At 50.1% G+C, this 21,401-nt stretch overlaps 1 protein-coding gene across 5 annotated transcripts in view; it reads left to right on the plus strand.

Annotated features, from left to right (window-relative positions):
- TSPAN14 (tetraspanin 14) overlaps positions 1 to 7,651 on the plus strand; it is a 65,555-nt gene extending 57,904 nt beyond the window's left edge. For all 5 annotated transcript variants that reach the window (XM_055352460.2, XM_055352457.2, XM_055352459.2 and 2 more), the window contains 4 exons: positions 148 to 273; positions 2,021 to 2,065; positions 4,209 to 4,328; positions 5,907 to 7,651. In XM_055352460.2, the coding sequence (XP_055208435.1) occupies positions 148 to 273; positions 2,021 to 2,065; positions 4,209 to 4,328; positions 5,907 to 5,978 (363 nt within the window). In that variant the 3' untranslated portion in view covers positions 5,979 to 7,651. The remainder of the gene's footprint in view (positions 1 to 147; positions 274 to 2,020; positions 2,066 to 4,208; positions 4,329 to 5,906) is intronic.
- The last annotated feature ends 13,750 nt before the right edge of the window (positions 7,652 to 21,401 follow it).

Below are 21,401 nucleotides of genomic sequence, written 5' to 3' on the forward strand. Positions count from 1 at the left end.
GCTTAGCATCTCTGCACATGGGAGATAGGGGGCGGGCCTTGATTTCTCTGCATGGTAGATGCCGGCAGACTTATGAATGATGCCCTGTGCTGGGTAGCCATGGCCCTGTCTTGGAGCCCCTAACAGTTCTGGCTTTTGTGGTTGCAGAACCAGTGCTGTGGCGCATATGGCCCTGAAGACTGGGACCTCAACGTCTACTTCAATTGCAGCGGTGCCAGCTACAGCCGAGAGAAGTGCGGGGTCCCCTTCTCCTGCTGCGTGCCAGATCCTGCGGTGAGTTGGCTTGTGCTGGGGCACAGGGAGCCCGCCCTTCCTGAAGCCCAGCAGCTTTCCTGACTCCTCCAGTGCTCTGGGATACTTCTCTGTCATGGAGGTCTGAGGAGAAGGTGTGCTCTCTCCACACCCTCCTCAAGGCTGCCTCAGCTCTGAAATCCGATATGTGTACATTCTAGGAACACTGCTTGCATGACCCACCCTGGCCTTGGTGTTCTGGGTGAGGCAGGAGAAAAACAGTATTATTTCTACCTGGAGGGCTGTCACTTGTAGCTGGCCAAGAGCTATGAGTGAAATAAGGCCCGCTTAGCCCTCTTCCCTGTCCTTTTTCTGGAGCAGATTCCTAGAACTCAACAGTGCACGGGGGCTGTGGGTACACATCATTAACTGGGGAACAGTAGTGGAGAATTATTTTCTTTCTTTCTCTCTTTTATTTTTGAGACAGGGTCTTGCTGTGTCGCCCAGGCTGGAGTGTAGTGGCATGATCTTGGCTCACTGGAACCTCTGTCTCCTGGGTTCAAGCGATTCTCCTGCCTCAGCCTCCTGAGTAGCTGGGATTACAGGTGCACGCCACCACACCTGGCTAATTATTTTCTGTTTTTTTTTTTGTTGTTGTTGTTGTTGTTGTTTGGTTTTATTTTAGAGACAGTGTCTCACTCTGTCACTCAGGCTGGAGTGCAGTGGTGCGATCTCAGCTCACTGTACAACCACTGCTTCCCCGGGCTCAAGCAATTCTCCAGCCTCAACCTCCCAAGTAGCTGGGACCACAGGCTTGAGCACCACACCTGGCTAATTTTTGTATTTTTTGTAGAGATGGGGTTTCACCATGTTGCCCCAGCTGATCTTAAACTCCTGGGCTCAAAGCGATCTGCCCATCTTAGCCTCCCAAAGTGCTGGGATTACAGGTGTGGGCCGCTGCGCCTGTCCTGTCCTTTCTTTACCTATTGGCATTCCCAATCCAAGGCCAACGTCCTTGGGTTCCAGAAGCTGGGTTCTTGGGGTGACCTGTGAAGGAGCTCTGAATTTTGCCTGAACTGAGCCTGAGTAGAACTGGGCCAGTTGCCAGCTCTCGGTGCAGTTATGCAAAGCCTGGTCCTGGGTTACGGGCTTTGAGAAGGCAGAGCATCACCACTATTATATGGGCAAGTTCTGCAGCCCAGGAGAGGCTCAGATTTGCTGAAGCTGCACAGCTCTTCTGAGGTCTCCATTGCGACTGTGAAATGTACCAGTCTTGCAAGTGTTGCTTTTAGCACATACAGTTCTTACCTCCAAGTATAGGTCTTACCTCTTAGCAAACTGTGGCCCCCAGGCCAAATCTGGCTTGCTATTTTTCCATGACCTGTGAGTTAAGAATGCATTCAGATGTTTTTAAATGGTTGGAAATAAATCAAAAGAAGAATAATATTTTGTAGTACATGAAAATTATATGAAATTCAAATTTCAGTGTCCATAAAGTTTTCTTGAAATACAGCCATTCCTGTTTGTTTACAGATTGTCAGTGCCAGCTGTCATGCAACAAAAGCGGAATTGAGTCTGTGTCTGAAGTACTCACTCTCTAGCCCTTCACAGAGAAAGTTTGCCACCCTGTCCTGGCCTGAAGGATTAGTTGGTGGCGTGATTGAAGGACATGAGCTGTAATGGAATTTGCACAAATGTTTGCTAGTGTTTGGTTGTGACTTTACTAGAGCCTCTTACCAGCAGCTTCTTGAGACACCAGAAGCAACTAATTTTTCTGCTTTTCTTGCAGCAAAAAGTTGTGAACACACAGTGTGGATATGATGTCAGGATTCAGGTGAGAACTCCCATGTATACAACTTGAAGAGTTCTTTAGGTTTTATTCCCTGTGGTTCAACATTCTGATTTAGCACAAGTGCAAATTGAAGTGGGGAAACTCAGGGCAGTGAAGCTCTTGATGCCACCTAAGCTGAGCATAGGCACAGGGTCACACACACTGCTTCCTGAGCTGGCGGCAGGACTCCTGGGAGCAGTAATGGTGATTCTAAGCCTTGTGAGCTGCAGTCCCAACAACTAGGAGTTGCTGCATTTAAAGAGGTGGGATGGAAGTTTTGAGGGACAAAGACTGCATTTTTAGGAGGCTCCTTGGCATCCCAGAAGACGTCTCTCGTTAAGGGGACAGCTGCAGGAGTGTATGTGCCTTGTTCTGGCCTCCGTGTGGAGGCAGTGATGACAAAGAGGGAGGCAGGCCTGGGGCAGGGGCGAGGCTCTGTCCTCCAGGACTTCCTTTAGGCTGTAGGGAGTGTGCTGTTGGATGCAAAGAGAAGGAAGACCCCACCCCACTCCAGTCCTTGTTCTAGTGGTCTTTGGTGATATGAATGACTGCTGTTCTAAAAGGGAGGAGTCTCGAGGAATCTTCAGAGACCCCACCTGTTAGCCGTGGATATGAGGGATGTGTCCCTACAGCTTGGGGAACTGTCCTCCTTTAGGGACCTGCATTTCACAGGGAGAAACTGCTGTAAACTGAATGTGTGTGTCTCTCCAAAATTCACATGTTGGAACTTAAACTCCAATGTGATGGTATTTAAGAGGTGGGGTCTTGGGGAGGGGATTGGGTCATGAGGGCAGAGTCCTTATGAGTGGGATGAGTGTCCTTATGTAAGAGGCCCAGAGAGCTTATTTGTCACTCCACTGTGTGAAGACACAGTGAGAGGGTGCCATCCATGAACCAGAAAGTAGGCCCTCATCTGACACTGAATTTGCCAGTGCCCTGATCTTGAACTTCCCGGCCTCCAGGACTGTGAGAAATAAATTTCTGTTGTTTATAAGCCACCTAATCTATAGTATTTTATTCTAGTTGCCTGAATGGACTAAGATAAGAACCTATATCAACATCAGCTTCCCTAATTATGATTTTTTTTTTGCCACTTATATTAATTTGCTAAGGCTGCTGTCACAACATACCACAGACAGAAATTTAAGCCACAACAGGCATTTATTTTCTCACAGTTTGGAGGCTGGAAGTCCAAGATCAAGGTGCTGGCGAGGTGAGGTGGGTGCCTTCAGAGGGCTGTGATGGAAGGGTCTGTTCCAGGCCTCTCTCCTGGCTGCAGGTGGCTGTCCTCTCCCTGTGTCCTCACGTGGGCTCCCCTCTGTGCATGTCTGTGTCCTGATCTCCTCCTCTTAGCAGGATGCTCTTTATATTGGATTAGGGGGCACCCTGATGGCCTCATTTTAGCATAATTACCTCTGTAAAGAGCCTGTCTACAAATACAGTCACCTTCTGAGGTCCTGGGGGTTAGGACTTCAGTGTATGGATTTTGAGGACACAATTTAGCTCCTAACACCTCTAAAGTTAGGGGCTAATACTCCATCATGTTGCCATGGAGGAGGCTGATAGGTGTGAGGGGGCTGGGGCCGATTGCCCTGTGTGGGGTGGGCAGGGCTGGGGTGTGTGCTGGGATGGTTACTGACACCCCACCGGGGTTAGCAGTGGAGGGAGCTGGTTGGCTGGCGACTGTTGCCTGCTGGCTCTGTCTCCTGGAGCTGAGCTTACTGGTGGGATGCCCGCTCCGAGAAGCACCCTTTTTCTCTTCTTAGGAGACTCTGGACCCCCTTCTCCAGGTTTCTCTCCCTTTAGAGGCACATTTTCCTCCAAGCCTTCAAGCCCCTTCTCTTTCTCCAGATGTGGATGATGGGGAAGGGTATCTTGAGAAAGTTGGTCTTTAAATCTCTGGAGACCTGAAAGGAAACAGCCAGGGAGCCTTTGGTCAGACAGGTGGTACGATGGCACAGTGCCCAGTGAGGGGCAGAGGCTGAGAGGAGCCGACGAGCATCTCCTGGAGAGTCCTCCTTCCCTGCCTCCTGGATCCCTCGTTCCCACCCTGCTTTGCCCTGCTCCTTGCCAGAGCTCACTAGGGGATCAGGGTGGGGACATCGTGTGTGCCAAAGGCTCAGACCCCTGTGGTGTTTTCCTGCAGCTGAAGAGCAAGTGGGATGAGTCCATCTTCACGAAAGGCTGCATCCAGGCGCTGGAAAGCTGGCTCCCGCGGAACATTTACATTGTGGCTGGTGTCTTCATCGCCATCTCACTGTTGCAGGTGTGTCCCAGGAGCCTATAGGATTGGCAGGTGGCCTTTTTTCATTTGAGATTGGGCCCTTAACATAGACTGCATGGGTCCAGTTTGGGTATGGTATTAAGGAAGCTTGCAGAAGAAAAAAAGGGATTCAACTGGATGTCCAAGGCTGAGAGAGTGTATGCGTGTAAGTGTATTGGGGAGGAGAATGGTGGCTTCCATAAACGCTACCTATAGGGGGGCCCTCTGGGCGGGGGCAGGCTGGGAGGGGCTCGTGGCCCTGCACAGGTCCTGTTGGCAGCCCTCTCCAGAGGGCCCAATGGGCTGCGGAAGGGTCAGTGCCTATCTGGAGGTAGGTCAGGAGTGTGCTCAGGGTGGGCCATCAAGTGCTGCAGATGGGGAGGCGAAACCCTTGGTCACCTGGGGCCTGAGGGTGGCCTGAGGCTCACGTGTGTGCACTTGCCCCAGGACCTCTCCTCCTGTCTCTGGCCCCTGGGCTGGAGTTGTCAGGTATCTTCCCTATCCATGAGACATCCTCTGAGGCCTGCTGCCGTTTGTGGCATCCTTTCCCCTCCCAGGCTGTGCTTGTTCATTTGAACCAGGTTTCACATGTGGGAGGATGTTGGTGGCTGAGCAGGCAGTGAGGCCTGGGGTGACTGGGCTGGTTGGTGACTGCCAGGAGAAGAACTGGCAGAGAAAGTCAAGAATTCAGTGATCAGAGAAACCAGGAGTCTTTCCAGTGCTGTTCAGGGCTTCCAAGAAGCTGCAGCTTCTGGGTCCACTGATGCATTTCTTGTGTGGAAAATAACACCATTTAGAAAGTGTTTGACTCTGTTTTTGCCTTGAAGAGGGTGACTGAGGTAGACCCAGGGCCACCAGCCACCCACACATGCCTTCCTTCTTCAAGGAAGACTAAGAAATAGGAGGCAGCAACTGGAAAAGGAAAGAAAAAAGTTATTTGCAAAATAGGCAAGGGAAGAATCGGACTTCAGAAGGACTGACTAGTCAAATTAGAACCACTCAAGAATTTAAAGGGAAAAAAAGCCATTTCCAGAGGTCACCTAGTTTGTGTTCATCTGTTCACGTTAGAAGAACATCAGTCTCCTCTCATGATTTCCCTGCTCACCAAGGTTGGGATGGATCTTCAGACATTAGCACAGCCAAAATTGGGGATGGCCTTGGTTTTATTATGGAATCGACGTTTACAGGAAACATTCAAGATTTATTATTTTGGGAATCAGAACCAGTCAGGGTGACCCTGTTATTTTTGGTTTAACCCAGGGACAGGCGTGTCCTGCCCCATGGCTTGTGACATACTTAATCATGTTGGAGGCAGGACAGAGTGTCTGTTTTGCTTGTGCTGCCTGTGGTTTGCCTCTTCTAGGCTTTGGGAATGTAACAGACTAGACCCCAGGACCCCCTTTTTGCGGGAGGGGTGGCTGTGCTGTGCCACTCGCTCCGCAGTGCTGTCTCTACGTCCTCAGTCGCAGCTGGGGGGTGAGGAGAGGCGTGCAGTGGGAGCTGCCAACCCCACCCTCCGCTCCCTGCCCTCTGCCTTTGGGCCCCAGCAATGGCCGCTGACTCTGCTGGTGTTGGTTTCAGATATTTGGCATCTTCCTGGCAAGGACGCTGATCTCAGACATCGAGGCAGTGAAGGCCGGCCATCACTTCTGAGGAGCAGAGTTGAGGGAGCCGAGCTGAGCCACGTTGGGAGGCCAGAGCCTTTCTCTGCCATCAGCCCTACGTCCAGAGGGAGAGGAGCCGACACCCCCAGAGCCAGTGCCCCATCTTCAGCATCAGCGTGACGTGACCTCTCTGTTTCTGCTTGCTGGTGCTGAAGACCAAGGGTCCCCCTTGTTACCTGCCCAGACTTGTGACTGCATCCCTCTGGAGTCTACCCAGAGACAGAGAATGTGTCTTTATGTGGGAGTGGTGACTCTGAAAGACAGAGAGGGCTCCTGTGGCTGCCAGGAGGGCTTGACTCAGTCCCCCTGCAGCTCAAGCATGTCTGCTGGACACCCTGGTCCCCTCTTCACTGGCATCCAGACATCTGCTTTGGGTCATCCACATCTGTGGGTGGGCCGTGGGTGGAGGGACCCACAGGCGTGGACAGGGCATCTCTCTCCATCAAGCAAAGCAGCATGGGGGCCTGCCTGTAACGGGAGGCGGACGTGGCCCCGCTGGGCCTCTGAGTGCCAGCGCAGTCTGCTGGGACATGCACATATCAGGGGTCGTTTGCAGGATCCTCAGCCATGTTCAAGTGAAGTAAGCCTGAGCCAGTGCGTGGACTGGTGCCACGGGAGTGCCTTGTCCACTGTCCCCCTGTGTCCACCAGCTATTCTCCTGGCGCCAGAACTGCCTCTGGTCTTGATAGCATTAAGCCCTGATGGCGCCGGTGGGGCGGTGGGCATGGTTCTTCACTGAGAGCCGGCTCTCCTTTTCTTAAAGTGTGTAAATAGTTTATTTATAGGGGTAAGAATGTTTTCACACCATTTCACTTCCTCTTCCTCTCCTCCAGCATTCTCCTCTGAGCAGCCTTAGATAGTGTCCATGGCTGGAGCCGACCCTTTGAGTCCCCTTGAGTGTCTTAAGAACCAGCCCACAACAGCCTCTCTTTCTCCTCCACATACTGCAGCCTCCCTCCATGCATCCCACATACAAGCACTCCCCCACTCCCCAGCGTGGCCTCACTGTCTTCTGGTCTTGGTGCTACTGAAATTGTCACCCAGAATTTGAATCCTGACCCTCCCCACTGCAAGCCCAGGGAGCCCCAGCCCAAGATGGCCAGCCTGAAACTGTTGGCCAGGGCTCCTCTTGTGGCCATGTACCCAGGGCTGGCTGGCCTGCCATTTGCCTCTCCCCAGAGACAGCAGTTCTTCTGCAACCACGCCCCGTGCCTAGCCACAACCCCAGGCTGCAGCTGCTCAGAAGCTCCGGGCGTTTTGTTTCTGGTGACCGCCCCTAATGGGATATCGGTGATCACTGGTCCACCCTTCCTGTCAGGGCTTTTCTGGGGCTGCTCTTGGAAATGAAGTCTTAAGTACTGAATAACTCCCCTGGGGATAGCTGGGGCATTTGTCTAGCTGGGCTACTTTCTAACACTTTGCCATAGCTCGGACCACTCCTCATCGTTCAGGGATCGAGTGCAACCTTAAGTTACTTGCCGGAGTGTACATTCTAGTGTGGTGTATACTGGTGGCTGTTGATGATGATATTATCTTTTTTTTTTTTTTTTTTTTTTTACAATTCTCTATAGACTAGGAGAAGAAGAATGCTTATGTTTTTCGGAAGTGTGATGCTTCTCTTTGACTGCCAAACTCTTTTATGGAATATATCTTTATATTAATGCTGTTTTGGTCATTTTTGTTTGGGGTCACTATTGAGATATTGCTAAGCATCTCAGTGGTAAACGCGGCTGCCAGAGGAACCAAGGGATAGGGTATGTAGACCTTACAGAAGGGTGGATGGTAAAGGCAGTCCATCATCAGCACAATCTGACTTACATTTCATTGAGTGATTTTTTTTTTTTTAAGATTCTGTATGGCAGCACTTTCAGTTACCCTTGTGTGCCAGCCACAGCCAGCACAAGTTGGCTTGTGGTTTATCCCCCACTATAAGTGAGAGCTGGAGAAACTTCAACTCCATAGGTCTAGAGGAAACATTGTTTTAGGTTATTTCTGTCCACCCCTGGGCGATACTATTTATTGATCCAAGCAGAAGAGCTTGGGGACACTGAGTCGAAGTGGGGACATGGGATTGAAGCCTGGGCACTGCCACTGCATGAGCTGTGTGTCCTGGGTGTGTCGGCCTTTCTGTGAAGGGGGTTGGTGGCAGTGCCCACCTCACTAGATGCCTCTGACCCAGCCTCCCCTGGGGGAGTGGGTGGCCGCAGACCCTCCCTGCCAGAGCTCCTGGAAGGCTCCTGCAGGCCTGACCCATCTATTCCTGTAGACCTGGTTTAGGATGAAGTCTCGGTGTGACTTTTGCAGAGTTGGGTTTGTCTTTCAACTATAGACCCTTCTGGCTGTTCTCACCATATCATGTGACTGAATAGTTGGATGAGGAATGGAAAGAAAGCAAGGATGAGAGCCGGGCATGTGGCAGTCTCCGCCCAGCATCGGCTGTCCGCACAGAGGCACAGGGCAGGCCTCCTGTGCACTCCCCACCTAGCACTGGCCTGTCCTGAATCCCCGCCTTCCCTGGTTGGAGGCCAGCTGTGGCATTTGCACCCTCTTCTCACCTCACCATGCACATGCTCACTTTAAAGCCTTGGGGTCTTTCCTGTACCCCTTCCTCAACCCTGGTCCACCCCCTCTCAGGATCTTGTCAACGTTATTTTTCCTGTCCCCTCTTCCTGTCGCTGGCCTTCCTTTCCCCATCCTAAAAACTTGCCGAGGCCCTATGGCTCCCTCCGTTTCTTTCCCAGGCAGCTTCTTATCTGGGCTGTCTGTACCCCTTCCTTTCCACCACCCACCATGCCCCACGTAGCTGAAAGCTGCTTATCCCAATTGTCAACCCTGGCCTTCAGCCTCTGTAGCACCAGACCCTGCACCTCCTGAATGTCCTCTGCTTCTCTGCTCCAGAGGCCCAGGCTCGCCAGTTCTCTGACCTCTCCCATATGTCTGCTTAGGACTCTGCTGCAGCTGTCCTCACCAGCCTCCAGGGAATCCCACTACCCACAGGGCAGGGCTGTGGGCTGGGCTGAAAAACCATCTGCATGGTCCACAAGAAGCCTGGCACTGGGTTTCCCCATGAATAACAATGAAAATTAATGGATGCACAACCCTCCTGGAACATGGAATTTCTCTGGGAGATTCCACGCAGAGGCCACTGGGGAGGTGACAGGCACGCATGTGACTGTAGGTGGCTGCAGTGTTGGAAGGCTCCCAGCAGAGCAGAGAGGGTGTCAGTCTCATCAGGGAACCCACCTGATGGCTTCTCAGCCAGCAGTCTCAGAGGAACATAGACGACTGCTGAGAAAGGAGGGAGGCAGCAGTGGTCCCAGCACCTGAGGCATCCTGCGAAGGTCTCCGCCCAAATGTCAGATGCATCAGCCTGTCACCCGCTGGTCCAGAGCTTTCAGCTCTACTGGTTGGGGGTGGGTGGTGGAGTGCTGAATGACCTTCACAGGTGGGCCTTTCCAGCTCTAGGGTCTTACGGGTGTCGGTCCACAGAACCACGGTTTTTAGGTTGTGTGTCCGGGGCTATGGGAACCTGTCCCCCATGATGTATCTTGGTAGAGACACTTCCCTCTGTCATCGTGCCCAGGAGGATGCTGCAGGTGACTACCTGCAGCCCTGTTCTCATTCATTTGGATGCCCTCCAGAAATCTGGGGAGCCATACACCTTTAGAGCCTTTTTAGCAACTTATCAAGTTGGCAAGGCTTGGCCAATTCCTGTTCAAGGCTGCATTAAAGGCACGTTCACCATCCTGGCTAACACGGTGAAACCCCATCTCTACTAAAAATACAAAAAAATTAGCCGGGCTTGGTGGCGGGCGCCTGTAGTCCCAGCTACTCCAGAGGCTGAGGCAGGGGAATGGCGTGAACCCAGGAGGCGGAGCTTGCAGTGAGCCGAGATCACACCACTGCACTCCAGCCTGGGCTCAAAAAAGAAAAAAAAAAAGGCCCGTTCATTCTCAAATGCTTTTGGCGTCTCCAGGGTGCCTCAGGAAAACATGAAGTGGGCGTTGTAGAACTTGGGGCTACTGTGTAACTTTGGAAGAAAAAGTTAAGGGTACTTTTAAGTGGATACTGTTTTGATGAAATTGCCAACTTCAGGGAGCCCAGCTTGGAGAAGGAGGACGTGAGTATTCCTTACAAGGGTCCGAAACAATTCTTTCTTCACTTAGTTTTCTTTCTGTGCTCTGCATCTTATATTCCAGCAGGGTCTTCCAATGCATGGTTTAATAACTACCAGAACTGGCCAGGTGCAGTGGCTCAACGCCTGTAATCCCAGAACTTTGGGAGGCTAAGACAGGCAGATCACTTGAGGCCAGGAGTTCGAGAGCATCCTGGACAACATGGTGATACCCAGTTTCTACTAAAAATACAAAAATTAGTCGGGCATGGTGGTGTGCACCTGTAGTTCCAGCTGCTCGGGAGGCTGAGGCAGGAGAATCGCTTGAACCCGGGAGACGGAGGTTACAACGAGCCCAAGATCGAGCCACTGCACTCCAGCCTGGGTGACAGGAGACTCCATCTCAAAAAATAAAATTAAAAAAAAAGTACTACAATAAATTATCACCTTGGACTGTACTTTTGACACCTCAAACAACTTTTAAACTAGTCTTTTTAAAAAGTACACTTAAATAAAAATCTAAACATAAGAGAATGTAAAGTGAAAAGTGAAAGTATGTCTTCTGTTCCGCAGAGGTAACTAGTATTAGGAATCCTTCCTGAAAATGTCCATGCATCTACTCAGGTCATCACACCCATGGAATCATTTTACATACTATTTTATGAGTGTTACTTAATATACTGATCCACAGTGCGTTTTCACGGTCACGCCATCAGTTGTAGGAGCGTGCCAAGAACAGATGGGTCTTGCCTTTGTACCAGAGGAGTCCATTTACAGTTGCAGGTAATAGAAAACCCAATTCAGACTGGCCTAAACAATGAGGGGAGGTTTTGGCTCCTGAAACTGGAAAGTCCCAAGGTGGGGTGAGTTTCAGGGTTGGGTTGATCCAAGTGGCTCAGTGACGTCAACAGGATCTTGTTTCCATTTCTCTGCCTTCCACAGCCTCCCCTTCATCTATGGTGGAGGGAAGGAGTCTACCACAGACAAACCCCGAGCCTCCCCCTGATGGGTGGTGTGGTGGTGAAGCCAGCAAGGGAAGGGATCCCCGGACACACCCCTCCTCATGCTTCATCCCACTGAAACCATGCAGCTGTGAAATGCAGCATCCTCCAGGAGGGGGATGAAGGCCGGGGATGCTGTCAGCTATTGCCATCGCACTTCTGTGGATGGGTGTTACAGTTTTTTGCAGGGTTTTGCACTTACAAGGACATATATATATATAAAAGTACAGTGTTATTGGAATTGCTTCTTACAGTTTATAAGAAAAAAACATGTTTTTAGAGGAGTTCTCCTGGGAGGTGGGATCACATTTTAATAAGTAGGTACTCAGGGCTGGGGTGTACCTGTTGCTGCCTGACCACTGCTGGTGTGTGTGGGTATAAGGTGACAAAACCTCCTACCCCCGTGAGGTTGTTTCAAGGATTAAATGAGATGGGTAAAGCATCTAACAAAGATCCAGATTATTTAGTATGCATCCCCTGAATTATTGCTACATAATTTTAATGATTGGGGAATTTTATCTGTGGCTGCCAGTCCCTACGAGAGAGAGCTGCCTGGGTCACATGTCAGATAGCTCAAGCTTTGAACCACACTGAAACGAAACGGTCCACTTCCCTGTCCCTTTAGGAACAACGCTTCGAGGTCTGTGGCAAGCCTCAGCAGGCATTTGGAGTTCAAGGTCTGTTGTCTTTCTGTGCCATAGAGGTGGGGAGACAAGGCAGGGTGTTGCTTCTTGCCTGGAGCGCAGATGCTACCAGAAACCAACACAACCGAAGTTGCCTGGGAGCCCCCAGAAGCAGCAGAGTGGCCATCAACTGCCAAGGGGCCAGGGTAGGCCACAGAGGCCTGGGGCCCAGGAGGGATGGTCTGTGGGGAGAAAGGGGATTATTGTGAACATCAACGCTGGGGATAATGTGCCCTGAAGACAGCAGGATATCACGTTTGGACGGTTGGTGGACCCCATCTGGTCCCACTCATAAGGAGAACAGAGGCCCTGGGGTGTGCTGGGACTTGCCTGAGGCCTCAGACCGGGACTGGGTGCTCCTCTGCACCTCCTATGAGGGAGGGTGTCCGTCTCTGTGAGGACAGCTCAGCAGGGCTGGGAACCTGGGGGCAGTGCTGGGGGACATGTGTGAGACTAGCGTGTGTGGGCCTTGCTCGGCTTGCCCTGGTGCCCTGAGAAAAACCTGGTATTTGAAAATACGCATGGACTGCTGGAAGGTCAGGAAATCCAGGGTTTTGTTCTGAGGCAGTGGAAGTGTTACCGTGAGCCTGTGTTGGCCTCTCTCCTCACTCCACCTGCAGCCAATTCAGCCACACTGCCTTTGCATGGAACCCAGGGTTGCAGGCTGCGTGTGTAGATGCTGATTTAGGCCCAAGCACTCAGCTGTCAGCAGGAAGGACCATAGTGTTTTCTTCTAGTTTTAGATTTGCACTCGTTCTGTGTTTTAAAGTCACAGCTGTGAGCCAATATGGGAAGAAGTGAAGTGGCCTCTAGGAGGGACTGAGCACCCTGTCCTTGGAGGTATGCAAGCCCAGGCTACACCCTTCCTGTCTGGGATGATATGGCTGGGGGTGGGCTTTGTGCTGCGTGGACCATGGCAAGCCTTTCCATCTCTGAGAGGTAGTGGTCCTTCCCGTGCCTTCTGTTAAAGATAATTTTTTTAAAAAAGGCATAACTCATAAATATTACATGTACACATGTCAAAGATTTTATTTAACTCAGTAATTGAGAGTGCTGCTAAGATTAACAGCCAGTTCAAAAGAGAAATCACAATGAACCATAAATCTATATGGAGTAAAGGAATGTTGAAACTGGCTGGGTTTTTTTTTTTTTTTTTTTTGAGGAGAAAGGTCAATTGAATCTTATTCGTATAATATGCACATCCATAGACAAGAAGTATTTTGCATTAACTCTACAACTTAGTTGTAAAAATAGCTCAAAGGCAACGAAAGACTAGAATCAGATAACTGGAAGGGTGCACCCTAAGCAATGCATAGTTCTATTTTCTTTCTTTTTTTTTTTTTTTGAGACAGAGTTTCCCTCTTGTCACACAGGCTGGAGCGCAGTGGTGCAATCTTGGCTCATTGCAACCTCTGCCTCCCGGGTTCAAGTGATTCTCCTGACTCAGCCTCCTGAGTAGCTGGGATTACAGGCGCATGCCACCACACCTGGCTAATTTTTGTATTTTTAGTAGATACAGAGTTACACTGTGTTGGCCAGGTTGGTCTCATACTCCTGACCTCAGGTGATCCACCCGCCTCGGCCTCCCAAAATGTTGGGATTACAGGCGTCAGCCACCACGCCCGGCCCCAATGCATAGTTTTTTACTGAAGACAACCAGAATCTCTGTTGCTTATTCCAAATTTCCTTCCACCACTTGTCCATCCAGCAGAGCCACTTTTAAAATAGGACGCAGGCAGAAATTTAAAGGAGTCAATATCTCATGGTGAAAAGTGAATCCTGAGGGTTGGAGCATCCACCAGGTGCCCTAGGTAAGGGCCAGCCACTCTGGGAGGCAGCCCGGGGCACTCACTGTCCTCTCAGTAGTAAATGAAATCACTCAGGCCATGTCTGCTACCCAGAGAGCCTGAGTGTCCTCAAATGCTTGTTCTGCCTCTCCATCCACTCCTGCAGACACCTCAGTGGCTGCATCCAAAATCGCTGAACTTTGCTTCTCTTTCTCCAACCCCCAATTCCACCCACATCCAAAACTGCTCTGCCCCCTATTCCCATCTCAGCTGAGGGTACTATCATCCACCCTGTGGCCACATCCAGGAATGTGTGTATCACCTGGGCTCTGAGGATGACATCAGCTCTTCTAAGTCAATAGAATGTCGGGTCTATTCTAAAAGTCTCATCTGACAAGGAGATCTTTAAGGCTTTACTCCCATCATGATGGGATAACCATCATGATGGATTTCAGTGTCATTCTGTCTTTTTCTTCGGAATGATTCCTGGGACTCGCCTTGTTTGCAACATGTGCATTGAAATATCTTTTCAACATAACTTTGTTCTTAATTGTGTTTACTTCCTTTCTCTGTGAATCTCAGTGATTCCTGGAAGCTGTGGTTGGTGGGGGATGGGGTGGGAGGACTTTGGTAGTATAAAAGAGTACCTGCAATGAATGTTCTAAGAAACTGGAGTGTTGGGGTCCTCCAGCCCTTGGCTGGTAAACTCTCCACTCCTTCCTCTTTGCAACACAATTCTCATAACTGGCAAAGGTGTGCATTTAAAATTTGTGACTGTAGTCTGAGTTTTTTTTTCCCTGTACAATTCCGCCTTCCCCCCTGCAAGCCTGTACCAGGAGAGGTCTCAGCTGCCTTGGAGGCGGTGAGACATGTGGGTGTTCACTGTGGCCCTCAGGGGTGAGGCTGGCACTGGGGCATCTGGGGCCAGAAGTCCTCCTTTAGTCCCAAGTCTCTGCCACTCAAGTGCATCAGTGAGAGGTCCTCATAGAAAATCTACTGTGGGCACAAAGCTGCCAGGCTGATGGGGGTGGGGAGCAAACGAACACCCTTTTCCCCTTTTACACCAGAGGAAACAGACTCAGACTAAGGAACTTGCCTGCTGCCAGACAGCTGGGAGGTGGTAGAACCGGGCTTACAGCCCAGGGTTTCCACTCTAGGAACTCTTCTCCCTTCCTCTGATGACACTAACTCGCAGGCCATGATCAGTGAGCAATGATGTAGGCAGGCACTGACGAGGCACAGCAGGAAGGCAGCTCAGTGCCCATGACGGCCAGGAACTGGGTACCATTTCCTCAGCAAAATGGGATAGTAACTCCCACACTGCAGCTACGCACTTGGGCAGTGGTTCACAAGGCCAGCAGCCACAGCATCACCCCAGACCAGCAGCAGCTGCAGCATTACCCCCAGCACTTGTTAAAAGATGCAAATTCAGGCCAGGAGCGGTGGCTCGTGCCTGTAATCCCAGTACTTTGGGAAGCCAAGGCGGGTGGGTCACCTGAGGTCAGGAGTTCGAGACCAGCCTGGCCAATGTGGTGAAACCCTGTCTCTACTAAAAATACAAAAAATGACCCGGGCATGGTTGTGGGCGCCTGTAATCCCAGCTACCCAGGAGACCGAGGCAGGAGAATCGCTTGAACCCGGGAGGCAGAGGTTGCAGTCAGCCAAGATTGCACCATTACACTCCAGCCTAGGCAACAAGAGTGAAACTCTGTTTCAATAAATAAATAAAAATGCAAATTGTATGCCCCTTCCTTCAGGCCTATGGGACCAAAAACTGGGATGGGCCCCAACAAAATGTTTTAACCAGCCCTTGGGTGGTTACAGAAGGATAGAGCCAGAATAGACTAACCACTGTAACAAACATTACCTATACTTGGGAGGCTTTGAAAAATGTTTATTTAGCCAGGCGTGGTGGCTCACGCCTGTAATCCCAACATTTTGGGAGGCTGAGGCGGGCGGATCACGAGGTCAGGAGATTGAGACCAGCCTGGCTAACACAGTGAAACCCCGTCTCTACTAAAAATACAAAAAATTAGCCAGGCGTGGTGGCAGGTGCCTGTAGTCCCAGCTACTCTGGAGGCTGAGGCAGTAGAATTTCTTGAACCCAGGAGGCGGAGCTTGCAGTAAGCCGAGAGCACGCCACTGCACTCCAGCCTGGGTGACAGAGTGAGACTCCATCTCAAAAAAAAAAAAAGAAGAAAGAAAAATGTTTATTTTTTTGCTCATGCTACAGTCTCTGGTAGTTGCTGGGAACTAGGGTGGGGGATTCTCTGCTCCACACAGTCTTTCATGGACCCAGGGTCCTTTCCTGTTGTGGGTCCAGCCTCCTGTAGCTGTTGGAGGCATCTCTAGTCAGCTGGTGGTTGGGAAGAGGTGAGGATCAGGGAAGGAAGATGGAGAGTACCCTGCTTGTTCTCACATTCTGCTGGCCAGAACTCACAAGCCACCTGAAATGATGCAAAGGTCTAGCTGTGTGTGTAGGAGAAAGAAGAGAGGCCAGATATGGGAAGACAGCAGTGGTCTGTGCCCCAGGTCCCATGGTTTAGGGAAGTGAACCTTGGCACTGGATTTCCTGGCTTTCTAAATCTCCCTTTATAGGCAACTTAGGGCCCAGTCTGTGGTGGGTGGATTTGCCTGGTTCACAGCCTCTGGTCAGCCTTCTTTCTGCTCCACAGGGCGGCCTGGAGATGGTGGGCTCCTTGTCACACTGGGTGGGGATGTGGGCTCCATGGGGCCAGAGATGTGTGTGCTCTGTGTTCAGATTAAGGGACAGACGGCACATGAATTCCTTCAGTGCCCTCCAGATTTGGTCACTGGGGAGGGGTAGGCTGAGCAGTAGCTCTTGGGTCTGTAGCAGTGTGACCCTGGAAGGACTGTCCAGCTGAAAACAAGAGCCTGGGGCGTGGGGAGGGGAGGGGGTTACTCAGGGTTCCATGAGACGTGGGTTTAAGTCCTGGATCCATCATTAGCAGCTATGTGAACTTATGCCTCACTTTCCTCAAATATGAACTTGAGATAATGAAATTACCTTCCTCATAATACTGTTCTAAGAATTGAATGAGGAAAGGTTTACAATTTGGCCCTGGTTGTTCCACTGGGGAGGGAACAGAGATTGGGGGCACAGGGCTCCCCTGGCCTGGGGGAGTCTGGCTCACTCAAGTTCTCAGTCATTTGCAAGGCAAGGACCCTGCTTCTCCTTGCTCTGGGTCCGAGTGGCCTCAAGCCCAGTGGGCAGGGCCTGTGGTGTGGATGGACTCGTCTGCAGTGAGTGAGGCAGCAGGAAGAGCTGGCAGGCTGTGTGGTCTTTAGTGGGTACCAGGGGACCTGGGAGGGCCTTGTGGGAGGTTGTCCACGGTGTGAGCAAGTTTGCCATCTGGGGTCCTGGAGTTCCCTCCCGCCCTTTGAGTTAAAAAGAGTCAGTCCTGGGCTGAGACTTAATTGCGCTAGTGCTGAGTGACCTTGTGTCAGGGGAAATCGGATGGGGCAAAGTGTTTTCTAATTAGCAGGACTCACTGACCTTTCCTTCACTGTCAGCGACTTCTCACAGGGAGGCAGAGCAAGGGGGGCTGGAGCCCCGCATCTCTCTAATGGAGCCTATGTCCAACAAGGAGGTGGATGGCTGGATTCAGGGCCCTGGGAGGACTTCCTGTGGGAAGCAGACCTCAGGAAGGGCCCTTAGTGATGGTGTGGGCCAGGGTTCTCACCTCCTTAGTCTCCTGTCCTGTCCATCTCCGCAGCATCCTAGGCAAAAGAAGCGGAGAAACACTCAAGCCACTGGGGTGGTTAGGGCACACTGGTGGCAATTGTTTAAAACCTTAACTAAAACAAGGTTAAGCAAAAGGAGTTTACAGGCTCTCATAGATGGGAAGGATGTGGGAGGGTCACAGACTGAGAGGAACCAGGGCTGTGGCTGCTGGAAGGAGCCTCACCACCGCCAGTGTGTTTCCTCCCCGTCGTCGGCATCTCTGCTTCTCTCTGCACGCCAGCAGCTCTTTCTTAGGGCACGCAGACCTTTCCTCTGCAGGGGAACACGAGTGCCGGCAGCCCCGAGTTAGTGACTATCATAGAAACTCAGTGTATTTCTCTCTTGTTTATCATTCCGAGTCCTGAGTTACAGGCTTGTCCAGCACTCAAGACTTTTTCTTTTCTCTATTTTTTGAAACGGATTCTCGCTCTGTCCCCCAGGCTGGAGTGCAGTGGCCCGATTTTGGGTGCAAGCGATTCTCCTGCCTCAACCTCCCGAGTAGCTGGGACTACAGGTGTGCACCACCACATCCAGCTAATTTTTGTATTTTTAGTAGAGACGGAGTTTCACTATGTTGGCCAGGCTGGTCTCAAACTCCTGACCTCCCGCCCGCCTCAGCCTCCCAAAGTGCTGGGATTACAGGCATGAGCCACCACGCCTGGCCAAGATTTTTTCTTTTAAACTTGGAGTATGGAGATGCTCACTAGGCAGACAGAATCAGCCACCACAGCCCACTCCCTCAGCCAGTATTACTTTGACTAAGTTAGTGAGGAACCAGGCCCCAGATTAAGAAGCAGAACTCACACTGTCGTCTGCTGTGTGCCTGGCTGGCTCATGCATACCTTGTCTATCTAATGAGGACCAAAGCCCTGTGGCACACCCTGCTGGTTACCCCCAGTGGTTACCCTGGTACAGAGGAGGAAAGGGAGTCGTGGGAGGGAGAAGGACTTCCCTGGGAGGTCTCTGGGCTGGCAAGTTGGGTGACACAGGTCCGGTTGGCTGCAAGCCTGGGCTCTGCTGTTGTAATCATAAATGTGTGTGTGTGTACAGTTGTTTACAATGTCAGCATGGGTGTCCTTGTTTGTTAGAGATACATGCCACTGCTCCCATCATGAGGAAAATCCCAAGCCCTCCCCATGATTTTTGCCAGTTTCTGGGGACTCATGCTCCTGGCAGCCCATGTGTCCCCAACTCCTGTGTCCTTTAGGGACCTCTGTTGAGCCCTGCCTCTATTCTGGCAGAATTAGAGAAAATTCTTTAAAAAAACAATAAAGTTTAAATTCATTTAAAAAAATAATAAAAAATCTCACAGCACGAGTTTTGATGAGATTTGGGGCAAGGTGGGCCACAACCTTGGGTTGTATGGCCACCTCCCCCTCTTCTTCCCCTGTTGTCTCTGCAGCTCAGAAACCCCAATTTCCTGGCCTGTGTTATGTGGAGGAGCTAAGCTCACCCCCTACAGCTTCATCTCCAAACCTAGCAAGGATCCTGCCCAGATCAGGAGATCCTCCTTTTAATAGAAGTTATTTACACTCCTCAGAAAGCAGTGGGGGTGGAACGATTCTTTTTCCTGATGCAGAGATGTAAAACTGGGACATTGCTACACATAATATTTTAAACCTGTCTTCCCTCTTACCAACGAACACATCACTAGCACCATCTATGCCAATACATTTCTCAACATCAATTTCAGTGGCTGTATTACATTTTATCCTATGGATGTGCTCTCATTTATAATCTAAACCACTTTTATTGAACACATCAGTTATTCTGAAATTTTCAGTGTTATGATGGATGTTGCAGTAATTATTCTTATATATGCACAGAACCCCCAGAGGACATGACTACTGAAGGCTGTGCTGGCAGGATCACAGGTAAGGATCTAGCAAATTGTCCCAGCTTCATTGACTGAGCTTTCATCCTTGTTGCACTACTTTGAGCTGCCATTTTGATCATATAATAATGATTTAGTAGAGCTCTTTTTTGGTTCAACCTACCTGTTCTTGTATCAGAACTGAAATGTTTAATTTTATAAATTTGAATAGTGGCACAATATAGAGTTCACTATTCCTCAATATTTTCAAGGCTGTTTCTTATCTGTTCATTCTTTTGGTTAACTTGGGAATCATTTTATCAAGTCTCTCTACTTCCCAATTTCCTTTCACCTTTGGCTCGAAATGATATTCAATGTATACATTAACTCGAGTTACATTTTGCTGCATAATACTTGAGTTACATTTTGAGTATTACATGTTACTCATAATACATATTGAGTTACATTTTGCTGCATAATACATTATCCCCAAGTTTAACACCTTAAAGCAGCACATATATATCTCATACCCTTCTGAGGGTCAGGAATCTAGAAGCAGCTTAGCTGGGTGACTGTGGCTCCGGGTCTCTCATGAGGCTGCGGTGAAACTGTTGGCCAGGGCTGGAGGATCCCTTCCAACCTCACTCCATGACTGTTGGTGGGAGGCTTCAGTTCTCCACCTGGCTCTCACAATATAATTTCCCCCAGAGTGAGTTATCAGAGAGAGTGTGCAACCAGTAATCTATCTGTTAGAATATGTCACTTCTGTCATATTCGATTGGTCACTCAGACCAACCCTAATACATGCGAGAGTGACTATGCAAGGGTGTGAGTTCCAGGAGGAAAGCATCATTGGAACCATCTTGGAGACTGGCTAATACACAGATAAATGGCACATCTGACAATATGGCATCTTTCTGAGTGTCAGTGTGGTGTGTTCCTATATGAACTTAATGCTATTAAACTTAATTAAATTGTAGGTATGGTCTCAGTGAAGATTTTTACTTTTTACATTACAGGTTTCCACACTGTTAAATTCATTCCAAGTATTTCATACATGCTGTTCCTATTATGAAAGGATCTTTTTTTTCACATGGCATTTTCTAAGTAGTTGTTGCATTCATATAGGAGATGCTATTGATTTTGACACCCATAATTTTTCAGTGGAGACAAGGCAGAAACTACTCCAGACTCTCACCTGCTGTTGCTGATCCTTACATGGTGGCTGTGCCAGGCTCAGCCGTGCTGAGATGACAGGGCTGTCTGGCCATCATTGGTCATATGGACTTCAGATTTGAAAGGATTTTATGTAGAAGCAGAGTGCCTGATAGGACTCTCCGGGACCCCCATTTCTGCCCTGCTTGGCTCCCACTGGCAAGGCTGGCTCAGTTCCTGTCACCTTCTCCTGGACTTTGGCCAGAGTCCACTGGCTGTTTCTCCTGCCTCCTGCTCTCCCAGTGCCCTCTCCACACCAGTGCCAGAGCTGCTTCTAAGAGATGCCTCAAAGCCCGCTTCCAGCTTAGGAACCCCAGGGAACATGGATGGTTTCTCCATTGCCACTTCCTAGCCTTCCTGGCATAGGCAGGTCTGGTTTGCCTGCAGGTCCCTCTCTGGGGGGGGGGGGGTCCCTGCTCCACAGATGCTGAGCCTCCAGAAGTCCGTTCTTTTATATCACATTTGAAAACCTTTGAAATGCATTATAGTTGAGTCATATGAATTATGTAAGTATATCCTACTCACTGTATAAAACAACACAGAATTGTCTAAAGTGTCATTTTTCTCCGCATTCCAAGAAAAAGCTAAGAAGCAATGCTAAACAATTAGGCGTGTGATCTTCTGTATTTTTCCCTTTGTCTCCACAAAAGTAATCGGACATACAGAATTTTAAAAATGGATTACCCTGTGCACAGTATTCTGCATGGCGTCTTTTCATTTTATCAACGGTGGCCACTTCCCTCGACGAAACAGTCGACTTCATTGTGACAGGAGTAGAGGTCCATGCTGGGCAACCCACCCCCATGGAGGGACACTCAGGTGGTTTCCAGTCACTTGCACAACATTGTTGCGTGCGTGGGCCTCCCGGGCCCGGAAGAAACTGCGTTCGCGTGCAACATTAAACACCCCACATGGGCTGGTGAAAAATGAAAGCAAAATAAGACCAGTTGAAAGGCGGCAGAAAACCTGTGTGACTACCCCGTGGCTCCCCTGCCTGGTTTCCAGCCGCGGACTCTGCTCTACGGCGCGACCCCTGCTCCTGGGGTCCTCTGGG

The sequence above is a fragment of the Gorilla gorilla genome, chromosome 8 (genome assembly GCF_029281585.2).
Source record: "Gorilla gorilla gorilla isolate KB3781 chromosome 8, NHGRI_mGorGor1-v2.1_pri, whole genome shotgun sequence".
In the NCBI taxonomy this organism is placed as follows: Eukaryota; Metazoa; Chordata; class Mammalia; order Primates; family Hominidae; genus Gorilla; species Gorilla gorilla.